This window comes from Triticum aestivum, chromosome 3A (genome assembly GCF_018294505.1).
Source record: "Triticum aestivum cultivar Chinese Spring chromosome 3A, IWGSC CS RefSeq v2.1, whole genome shotgun sequence".
NCBI classification, from domain to species: domain Eukaryota; kingdom Viridiplantae; phylum Streptophyta; class Magnoliopsida; order Poales; family Poaceae; genus Triticum; species Triticum aestivum.
The window spans coordinates 496460211-496471201 of NC_057800.1; the positions used below are offsets into that span (position 1 = coordinate 496460211).

The following is a 10991-nucleotide window of genomic DNA, read 5'->3' on the forward strand; positions in this document are numbered from 1 at the left end:
TATAACTACATGTGCTTTTGATCCTTTATTTGTCAAACAAAATTAGCAAGATTTAGATGATTTAACCCTGTCTAACATCATATAACATGTTTGGCCCCCTCTATATTGTGTTTCTGGCTCCGCCACTGCAGGGAAACCGTTGGGATGTCCACGTGGCCGAAGAGAGAGTGTGCATAATCACCATCATAGTCGTGCAGGTGCAGAATCGTTCCGAAAGACAACCAAATCTTTCTAGATAAAACGCCAAACTATATCATATAGAGCACGAGCATATTTCCTTGGACCGGCAACAAAAAGGAAACCACTGTCGAGTCGCGAGTCGCGACTCAGCTACGGGGAGGAGACTTGGCACAGCCGCGGCAAGCTGGCCCGTCGCAACTGCCACAGCACAGGCGTCCCATCAACTGTCACGGTGCCGTACGTCCCGCACCGCCCACCCAACCGGCCAACCCCCTCACCCGAACCCCGCCCAGCCATGCTCAGCGCGCGGCTTATAACCAGGAGGCAGGCAACCAACCGCGCAGAAACCGGCCCAGCTCGTGCCAACCAGAGAAGAATTCGAGAAACTGGCCATGTCTCCCCTCCACCGCCACCGCCTCGGCCGTGTCATCGTCGTCCTGCTCGTCGTCCTCCTCGCCGCCGCTTCCCATGGCGGTCCAGCCGACCGCCCGACGTGCCAGCTCGAGCCTCTCACCTGCGGCGATCTCACTGTCCGCTACCCGTTCCGTCTCTACAACGGGACGGAGGACGCAGTGCCGGCGTACGGCGGGCCGCAGTCGTCGTCGTACTGCGGCTACCCCGGCCTGGGCATCGTCTGTGACGACGACAAGCCCACCCTCCTCCTCGGGGGCCACGACTACACGGTGTCGGGCATCAACTACACCAGCCTCACCGTCTCCCTCGCCGACGCCGACGCCCTCGACGATGGCACCAGCTGTCCCATGGTCGATCACAACGTGACCGTCCCGAAGCAGTTCCATCTGCCCACCTCCACCGTCGCCTACCTCTTCTTCTTCCTCAACTGCACCTTCCCGCCGGAAGCCGATTTCCCTCCCAATCCCAAGCCATTGCGCAAGCCGCCGAGCATCAAGCCGGTCACCTGCGGGAGCTCCGGAGAAGAGCCTGCCACCATGTCCTTCGTGCTGCCGGAGCGCGAGATCCCTCCCAAGGACTGGTGGCAGGCGTGCCGGTCAGTCTACGCAGCGCCCGTGCTCAAGGACGCCCTCCCGGCCGACGCAAAGGACCCCGGGTGGAGGGAGGACGGGTACGCGAAGGCTCTCCGCGGCGGGTTCCAGGTGGGCTGGGACCGGAGCTCCGGCCCGTGCGACCCGTGCGAGCAATCCGGCGGCAAGTGCGGGTACAACCGCACCGCGGGCTTCCTGGGCTGCTTCTGCGCCAACGGCGCCCTGGTAGTTGGCAGCGCCGCCGGCTGCAGCAAGATATCTGACACCACCGCGCCATTGCCCGGTAAGCCCACCGTTCCGATCAAACTGCTGCAGCACTTCTGTGACCGAGCACCGTACACACCATCTAATCTTGGTGCTGAGAATCCTCATTTGCCTTATAGCCCGTCCTTCACTCACAACCAACAATCCGGACACTCTGGGTAGCTTCGCTTGGCAGTCACTAGTAGTAATTTGCATGCCATAACTGAAGTCATCATAGGCTCATGGTACTCGCTAGCTTCATCCACACTCATAACCTGACGGGTGCATAGGCCACCTGAGCAACTTAGAATTTTCAGCGTAGAAGAAAGAGAAATATCAGCGTGTGAAAGGAACCAAAGCTCTCCCTGGAAAAAGAAAGGAAATGAAGCTCAATAAATCACACCCGTACCATTCATCCTCCCATGCCTTCTTTTTCCATCCGACAATGATGCCTCCGATTTTCCTCCCCATGGCCCAACCGTCATTGAGTTGCGTCGAGAGGAGTTAATACTCTTTCCGGAACATCCATGTCCAGCAAATCACGTCGATCGCGTATGCTTCACCATACGGCTACTCGGGGAAGAAAAAATTAATGCACATCGACACAACTCCATCCATGGACTCGGTCCTTCCGAGCTCCAAAATCGTCTCCGGTTACGCGCAACTCCATCCAGCGACCGCGGGGTCAGTTCAAAACTGCGACACTTGTTATGGATCGGAGGTGGCAGTAGCACTTTTTCATGCCCCGTCTGCCGTCTTGGCTGCTGCGGCAGCTTCCCGGCAAGAGCTAACCAGCGAATTAATGGTTCAGTAGGTGATCGGTCGCAAAGTTGATGTGCACCAGGCCTTTGCCCTGTTTACTTGAAGGGTCGACATCCTTTCACACTTTGTAATAACAGACAGAAGAAGGGAGGCACATTCATTCGACCGCTGGTCGTTGTTGCCCTGCATCGCTGGTGTTCACACCGCATGATCCACACAGGGCAGGTGAAGCAACCTGAGATCTGGGCCGCCTCCAAAATCTGTGCAAATCTTCTATCATATGGCTACAGAAACATTACTTTGGACCATCAACGTCTGATTTGAACAATTTGGGGGCGTGTTATTCAGCTTTTTTATCTTTAGACCTAACCTAGACTGGTTCAGATAGTGTGAGTTGGTGGCTCAAAATTTGCTCCGTCTTTTCCAAGGAATTAAAAATCGAGCCCTAAAGCAAAAACATTGAAGTTCATTGTGAAGTATAAAACCCAAGACTTTCCAGGCCATTAGTCTTTGATTTTGAATGCTTTTTCAGACGTCATGGTCAGATAATATTTTCATTTTTTATATGAGGGAAAACTTTTCAGTGTTTCAGCTGTCTTGAGCATGTAGTTTTCAGTTTTCCTGCCTTTATGACTTCTTCAAATTTCTTTCCTGATGCCGATGCCCTACCTATAGGTATCTTTAATGTTCCCCTAAAATACTACTACTTGCCATGCCTATATATACTCTCTGAAGTTCATTGTAAAGTATGTTAACAAATACTCTGAGGACTAAAGCCCACCGCAAAATGCAAACTTGTATGCTTTGCTACAACTTTATCCAGAGTCATAGTATTTTAGTGTTGCTGTCATGATGCACCATTTCTTGAAAACAAAATGTTAATTCTTCGACAAGCATAGTATTTTCGTTTTACTGTCATGATGCACCATTTGTTGGAAACAAAATGTTAATTCTTAAACAAAACTAAGAAAAGATGAATGCAAAAATCCATAGGTGTGAGTTGGTGGCTCAAAATTTAGTCCCTCTTGTAGGGAATAAATTGAGCCCTAATGCAAAAGCACTGAAGTTCATTGTTAAGTATAAAAACCAAGACTTTCTAGTAGTATTAATCTTTCATTTTGAAAGCTTTTCCAGACGCTCTAACGTCATGGTAAAATAATATTTTCACTTTTTTACAAGGGAAATTTTTCAGGATTTCAACTGGCTTGAGCATGCATTTTTTGCGTGCCTTTATGAATTCTTCACTTATCTTTCCTGATGCTGAAACCCTACATATAGATATATATAGTGTCCCCTAAAATAGTACTCCCTCCGTCCAAAAAAACTTGTCCCTCAAATGGATGTATCTGGCACCAAGTTAGTGTTAGATACATTCATTTGAGGGACAAGCCTGGGACAAGTTTTTTCGGACGGAGGGAGTACTATCTGTCATGCATGCCTATGCATATGTTAATTGTGATTTTAAGGACTAAGCCCTCATAAATGTGAACAAAGTCTTGTATTTTTCATCTTGCTGTCATGATGCACCATTTCTTGAACACAAAATGTCAATTCTTCAACAAAACAAAGAAAAGATGAATGCAAAGATGCTGCATCTGCTTTTATCTTCTAATAACCTAACCTAGACAAGTTCAGATGGTGTGAGTTGGTGGCTCAAAATTTAGTCCCTCTCTCTTTTGTGGGGAATAAATTGACCCCTAATGCAAAGTACTGAAGCTTATTGTTAAGTATAAAAACCAAGACTTTTAAGACTAGTAGTCTTTGAATGCTTTTTCCAAACTCTCTGATACCAATGGTCAGATATTCGTATGGCTATTTCAGCTGTCTTGAGCATACGTGTTTTCCTGCCTTTATAGTTTTCAATAAGCAGTCAGAATTAATGACAGGAAACAATATATTACTCATCATTTGGTTGTCCTGTAATTTTGAGACTTTATTGCTGACTTTTTTGTGTGTTTGTTATTGTCATGCAGGTTCGAACAAGAAAAAGAATGTCACTATAGCAGGTACTACACATACATATGTCCCGTGTCACTTATCAATACTCGTGCAGTTATTTTCTTTCCTTGTTAATGTTTGGATGCCGCACAAGACCTGTTTAAGCTATTTCAGCAGCTACGATTGATCGGTGATTCAGCATATGTGAAATATGAACTTGCACTCTGCTGACACTTGTAGTTTAACTGCGCTTTTGATTTAGTTCTTTCAGTAACAGAGATTTGTGTCAATCTTACCATCGCATCGACCTGATACTATCTGTACATTCCTCTGAGTTGTACAACTAGCTGACACAATGCCAGTGGTTAATATGATCTTCATAAAAAAAATCAGGTGTGGTGGTCGGTGTCGGAGGTGCATTGCTTGTTGCTGCTGTCATGGTCTTTCTGTTCATTCGCAAGAGAAGGCAGAGGAAGGTGGTGAACTCGTCTTCGAAGCTCCTCAAGTACAGGTACAGCGGCTCGGGCGGGACCCCGACGCGCTCCAGGGGCGGCGACATGGAGTCCGGCAGCTCCCAGGACATGGGCAACCGGTTCAGCTACGAGGAGCTCGAGGAGGCCACCGATTCCTTCAACGAGAACAGAGAGCTCGGCGACGGCGGCTTCGGCACCGTCTACAAAGGTACTACAACACGTGAAATGCACTTGTGCAACAATCTACCTACGTAGCTCCGTTGGTGGAGACCTGAACTTGATCATGGGTTGCAGGTTACCTTGGGGACGGGCGGGTGGTGGCGGTGAAGCGGCTGTACAACAACAGCTACCGGCGCGTGGAGCAGTTCGTGAACGAGGCGGCGATCCTGGCCCGGCTGCGGCACCCGAACCTGGTCATGTTCTACGGGTGCACCTCCAAGGAGAGCCGCGAGCTGCTCCTGGTCTACGAGTTCGTCCAGAACGGCACGGTGGCCGACCACCTGCACGGGCCCCGCGCGGCGGAGCGCGCCCTGCCGTGGCCGCTCCGGCTCAGCATCGCCGTGGAGTCCGCGGCGGCGCTGACCTACCTCCACGCCATCGAGCCGCCCATCGTGCACCGCGACGTCAAGACCAACAACATCCTCCTCGACACCGACTTCCACGTCAAGGTCGCCGACTTCGGCCTCTCCCGCCTCTTCCCGCTCGACGCCACCCACGTCTCCACCGCCCCCCAGGGCACCCCAGGGTACGCACCCACGCCGCTCATGTCCATGGCATATATTGTGCAGACACAGACAGGAGCATGTAACTGACGGATCATTTTGTTGATGGCAGGTACGTGGACCCGGAGTACCACCAGTGCTACCAGCTGACGGACAAGAGCGACGTGTACAGCTTCGGCGTGGTGCTGGTGGAGCTCATCTCGTCCAAGCCCGCCGTGGACATCACCCGGCAGAGGAACGAGATCAACCTGGCCGGCATGGCCATCAGCAAGATCCAGAAGTGCCGGCTGGAGGAGCTGGTGGACGTGGAGCTCGGCTACGAGTCGGACCCGGCGGCGAGGAAGATGATGACCATGGTGGCGGAGCTGGCGTTCCGGTGCCTGCAGCAGAACGGCGAGATGCGCCCGCCGATCAGGGAGGTGCTGGACGTGCTCAGGGCCATCCAGGATGACTGCCTGGGTCACAAAGACGGTGGAGGCAAAGGCAAGAAGGACTTCGCCGAGCCCTTCTCTCCCAACACGGTGCACGCTCCCTGGGACAGCAGGAACACCACCCCTAACACCAGCCAGTAGTAGATTAGTAGATCAGTGTTTGCGGCCGGCCGAGTTTTTATTTTATCACTATTGAGAGATTTGCTTGCCGTGTATGAGCGATCCGACGATTCCTTTTTTTCCCCCTTCCAGCTGATGTAAATATGTGCTTGTTTTTTTAAACTGCCACGGTAGAGACAGTACTGTACATACTACGTACGTACGCTGGAGTGGTGTGCTGAACTGGTTATATGATGCATATGATTACATAGGTTTTTACCATTTGGGATTCACCTGATCTTGAGTTATGTCTATTCTGCAGCCCCAACAGTCAGATTCTAAGTAACATACAGTACAGTGTACACACATGAAGTGCAGAAAGACGCAACGAATGGAAAGTTCCTTTCAAGCCACAAAACATATGAACACTATATTTGCATATCCAGACTAGAATATGTTGCTTCTTGTGATTGCTCCAAGACTTTAGACTGCGCCGCAAAGTGGCCACAAATGTTCTATCCTTGTCCCTCGTGATTACAGACAATAACACGGTACACTTTTACATGATGGAAATCCTACCACCACTGGGGGTTGCAATACAGGTTAATTAACCGAGAAAGTTACCATGTTGAGACGTACCCTCTTTGATAAATAACAGCTTATTCACCAGCGTCCTCATTCTTCTTCTCCCACATTTAACACAGCTATTATCCCTCTACTGCGGGAACTGTCGGCGTTGTTCCTCGCTATACAGTATGACACAGTTGCTTGATCCCCATTCCATGGTGTTCGGAAACTACTCCATGAACTGTGCAGACGTCATATCATAGATCACCAAACCAAGCATCTTCTCCTCCTAAACTTGTCAACGTCATCTGAGCTCATTCGTGGCTTTTCAGGAACATCCACCGTTTTGGATTTCCCAACTCTACTATCTAAGCTCTTCCGCGAGATCTGTCGGCACTTTGCAGCTTCTTGGGGTTTGTCCGAGGACACAGATTCTGCGTCTTTGCGAGATGTGTCTTCTGTTGCTGGTAACTCTTTCAAGTCAGGTTTCGTTGATTTTTTGCCAAGGCTCGACACAAACTTCTTCAAGTGCCTGATGTAGTCAGGATACAGCTCAAGGTTGCAGTGCCCACCGCCACTTAGCCACAAAGGCGAATGTTTCACCTTGCAAAGCTCCCATAGCTGCTTTCCATGGGACCAATCAACAACATCATCTGACGTGCCCTGGCATAAGTATTATAATTGTTTCAGTTATGGGCTTATGGCAACTGAAGCACCAAAATTGTAAAGTAGAAACTCTAGTGTTAGATTATCACCCCAGCAACTTTGACATCTGATTGTTCATTTGATTCATTTTTGTTTTATTTTTACATACTTGGCTTGGTGAGCATTTACAAATGAATCATCTATTGTCAGCTTCTCAATCCATTATCCCACCAGAGAGGCAATGCAAGAGGCAGACAGTATTGAAAAAGAAGAGGGTAGGGTAAACTAATAGAACTTACATGAATGACAAGAACTGGACAATTCACCAGGCTGATTTTGTCGACATTCTACAAAATGGAGGAAAATTTTATCAGCCATTTATCATCAACAACTCTGGGGAGGGGGCGGGGGGGGGGAATCGAATTAACCTTGTAAATGTCAAACCAAAAAGTTTTTTTGACTGGATATAGCACTCTCAGTCCAGATAAAATAGGACTGTGAAGAACCACAGCTCGCAAATTTGGCAACCGTGAAGCAAGATCAATGGTTGGACCACTTCCAACAGATTGTCCATACAAAATTATATCCTCATCTGGCACACCATATTTTTCCTTGAGGCAGTTATATGCTGCTTCAATGTCTGCATATGTATTATACTCAGTGGGCTGTTCAATGGAAGAATAAATTGTCCATTAAGATATGCTTGCATAGAAGATTGGCATTGCTATGTAAGTTAAAGATGAAACAGCGCAAACACAAATATACCTTCCCTGTAGACCTCCCATAACCAGCATAATCATACCTGCAACACGTAGGGGGGGTCTATTAAGATGGATGTCAGGGGGGAAACATATTCTTTTGTAGGGTACTAACTTTGAACATAAATCAAGCGAGTGTGTGGGTGGTGTGGGGGGAGGGGTCTTGGGATCCATGTCTGCATAATTCCAATCATCAGGTACATTGGTGATCCACTAGACAGACCCACTAATTATGCCTCGAAATACAACATACCCTCTCCTCATCATTCGAAAAGTTTCTTGTGTCAGATCCAAGCTACCTCCACAAAATACATTATCTTATTTCTTTAGCACCCCCACAATGTCGGGTACAGTACCATGGCCCCATTCTTACCGTATAACGGTGTAACTAACAAGAGATGGCCTGGAACTGGAACTATATTAAACTTAAGTTACAGAGTTTCTGCTGTAGCATATACAGCACACTACTAGGCAACCGCCTGTTTTCTTAAATCCATCTAATCCTAGAAATAAGGTCGAGGTTTTCTAAACTAATGGACTGATATGGTGTGTCCCTTAACACCAAAAGCAAGAACCAAATATACATTGAGGGTCTCGCCGTGTTGGACAGCAATATAAAGATAATTTTCATGGCTGGACAGATTACATAGTGCTAAACAGTAACTAACTGGAACGGGGAAACGTGGCAGCTAATACAGCTGAATTTCATCCGCAGCTAATACTAGCAACAAGGTTCTTTTTCCTTATCTTGTGTGCAATTCAAACATTTGAGAGGAAGAGGATCTGCAGCAGTGAAGTGGTACTACCTAAATAAGATGATCTTTCGCCAATTTACTCCGAAAAAATAGAGAAAAACCCCTCTTGCAAAATTGCAGCAACCATTCATAAATAGGCACACGGAATCTAATACTGCTAATAAATGCACAACGCATATCCATATACTCCTACTACTACTACCCAGTACGCACCTTTCCCAAACGTCTCCCGGAAGTTTCCCCTAATGGAAACCTTCTCAGCCGCAAGCAACTCCGGCTTCGAAGAAGTAAGAATGAAGCGAAGTGAGGCGGGGGGAGGGGAGCATTACCCGAAAATGTTGACGCGGAGGCGGCGGCTGAGCTCGACGAAGAGGCCGTACATCTGGCCGAGGTCGGCGGCGTTGCCGTGGGAGTAGAGCAGCGTGGCGGAGGCCCGCGCGTGGCGCACGTAGACGGCGACGATCTCGTTCCCGCGGCGCGTGCGGAGGCGCACCACCTCCGTGGCGTCCTCCTCCTCGGCTGCTGCGGCGGCACCTGAGGAGGAGTCCCCGCCGCCGTCCCGCCTCCGGCGGCGCGCGGGGGGCCGGGAGATCTCGGGGATGAGGAGGCGGCCGGTGGCCGCGTCGGCGACGAGCGTGTAGGAGGGCGGCGTGGGCGGGAAGAAGGCGAAGCGCGCGGCGATGGTGGACGTGACCCCGCCCATGCCGGCGGGCTCCGGGAGCGGCGGTGGGAAGGGGTCAGCTGCGCCGCCGCCTCGGGGGGCGCGGCCGCATGCGAGGTGAGAGAGGGTTTGGATCGGAGGGTTTGGTGGTGGGAGCAGAGAGGAGGGGAGGGAGGGAGGTGGGAGCTCACTCGCTGGTGCGTACTTTCCGTGGCGAGCGTGTTTAATTCTAGCGTTGGATTTAGCTCGGGGTTTCCTTTACTTTAGATTTAGCGAAAGGAGCGAAGCGGTTGGACTCACCCGGACTAGCGGAATGTGGCGGATCGGCTGAGGCCGCCAGCTGCCGTCGTCGTCTATGGTGGGTGGCCAACTAGTGAAATATTTCTCCCATTCTTTCTCTTTTTACTACTCAGAATGGATTTGCCTCAACAACAAAAAGAACCAATTAAAATGGATCGTCGGAGATGTAAATGGTTGGCTAGAGATGGTTTAGGCTAGGCGAAGAGAACTAGGAGTACGTTGAAGGAGAGAACGTGGCGAGGTCGGCTCCCTTTTTAGTTTCCCGATAAAAGAAAAGGCTCTCTTTAGGATGGGGGTGTAAAGGTGTGACGATTGCAGCATACCAGTACATGACAAGCTGTATGGCTCCTTTTGTAAAGAACCCGTCGGTCTTTCCCGCTTTATTTATCTGCGCTTCATCGGTGCGGGTCATGTACTCGACTCGAGCTTGGAGTGTCTCCTACACTTTAATTAGCACAGCTCCAGCAAAAGTAAACCTACACACATATACGGAACGAACGAGCAGACACGACGCCCCCCGCGCGAGCCCAGGCACACACACACGTCGCGCCGACGGGTGAACCCGTCCGGTCCCAGAGCGCGCCGGACGCAAAGATCGATCTTTTCCCTCCTGCCGGTTGGATAGGGATCGGCGGGGAAAGTCCAATCGGTGGACGGGGGTCTCTCTCTCCGTCCGTTTCCTCCTTGTTCGCTTTTGATTTGATCCATGTGCACAGCCAGCAAACAGGAGATGTGGCATCATATCGCGGGACGGCGTGACGGGCATGGGAGACCAGGTCACGAGGAGCAGGAGCTCCTTTGACCAACGAGCTTGCTGGGAAGAATCACACATCTGCCGCGCCTTCTACGCGCGATTCTCCCGTCAAAATACTACAAGTGCACTAATATTTTGTACTATAGTGGAGCTCCTTTGTGTTACAGTCCGCCCGTGGGCACGAAATAAGAAACTCAGGGTTTATATCAAGCCAACTCTCGGTCCAATCAAGTGAGTAGGCTAAACGTGCAGACTGATGGGCCGGAACATTTGTAGCAACTAGTTAACGAGCGCTCCTTCGGGAGCCTCGCAACGATCAGTGCCACTTGACGCGCTCTCAGTCATTCGTCACGTGTCGCGCTCTGGACGCTTCCATCGGATTTTATTTTTTTTATTTTTTCGTACGCGTTTTTAGCTTTTTAAACGGGTTTTTTTTTACGTTTTGGTTTTCCCCGGTCTTACTTAGCTTTTCGATCAAAAAAATTGAGAATTTTTTTTTACGCGAAAGAACGTGTTTTCTTTTTTTCCCTTTCGCGAAAGTTACGGTTTTTTTTCGCGAGAGGCACGCTTGTGCTTTAGCGAGAGTCATGGCCGTGCCTTTCGGAAACGGAAATAAACGCGTTTTCTGTTTTTTTTTCTTTCACGAGAGTCACGGTTTTGCTTCTACGAGAGGCACGGTTGTGCTTTCGCGAGAGTCAC

General features: G+C 49.7%; 2 protein-coding genes across 7 annotated transcripts in view; one reads left to right on the forward strand and one right to left on the reverse strand.

The window, feature by feature from the left end:
* The window catches only part of LOC123061830 (LEAF RUST 10 DISEASE-RESISTANCE LOCUS RECEPTOR-LIKE PROTEIN KINASE-like 1.2), a 21820-nt gene extending 15675 nt beyond the window's left edge, over positions 1–6145 (forward strand). For 2 of the 6 annotated variants that reach the window (XM_044485115.1, XM_044485113.1), the window contains exons 2-5: positions 4163–4195; positions 4490–4808; positions 4895–5345; positions 5435–6145. In XM_044485115.1, the coding sequence (XP_044341050.1) occupies positions 4163–4195; positions 4490–4808; positions 4895–5345; positions 5435–5773 (1142 nt within the window). In that variant the 3' untranslated portion in view covers positions 5774–6145. Of the gene's footprint in view, positions 1–34; positions 1468–4162; positions 4196–4489; positions 4809–4894; positions 5346–5434 lie in introns of those variants that run through there. The other 4 variants (XM_044485114.1, XM_044485111.1, XM_044485112.1 and 1 more) reach the window with 3 other exon arrangements.
* An 80-nt stretch (positions 6146–6225) lies between these two features.
* On the reverse strand, positions 6226–9473 carry LOC123061832 (alpha/beta hydrolase domain-containing protein 17B). The gene is made up of 5 exons (XM_044485117.1): positions 8907–9473; positions 7830–7866; positions 7493–7729; positions 7364–7411; positions 6226–7082 (listed from the first exon to the last, which is right to left on the reverse strand). Exons 1-5 carry the CDS (start codon positions 9278–9280, stop codon positions 6684–6686), a joined length of 1095 nt encoding a protein of 364 aa, XP_044341052.1. The 5' UTR covers positions 9281–9473; the 3' UTR covers positions 6226–6683.
* Between the last annotated feature and the right edge of the window lie 1518 nt (positions 9474–10991).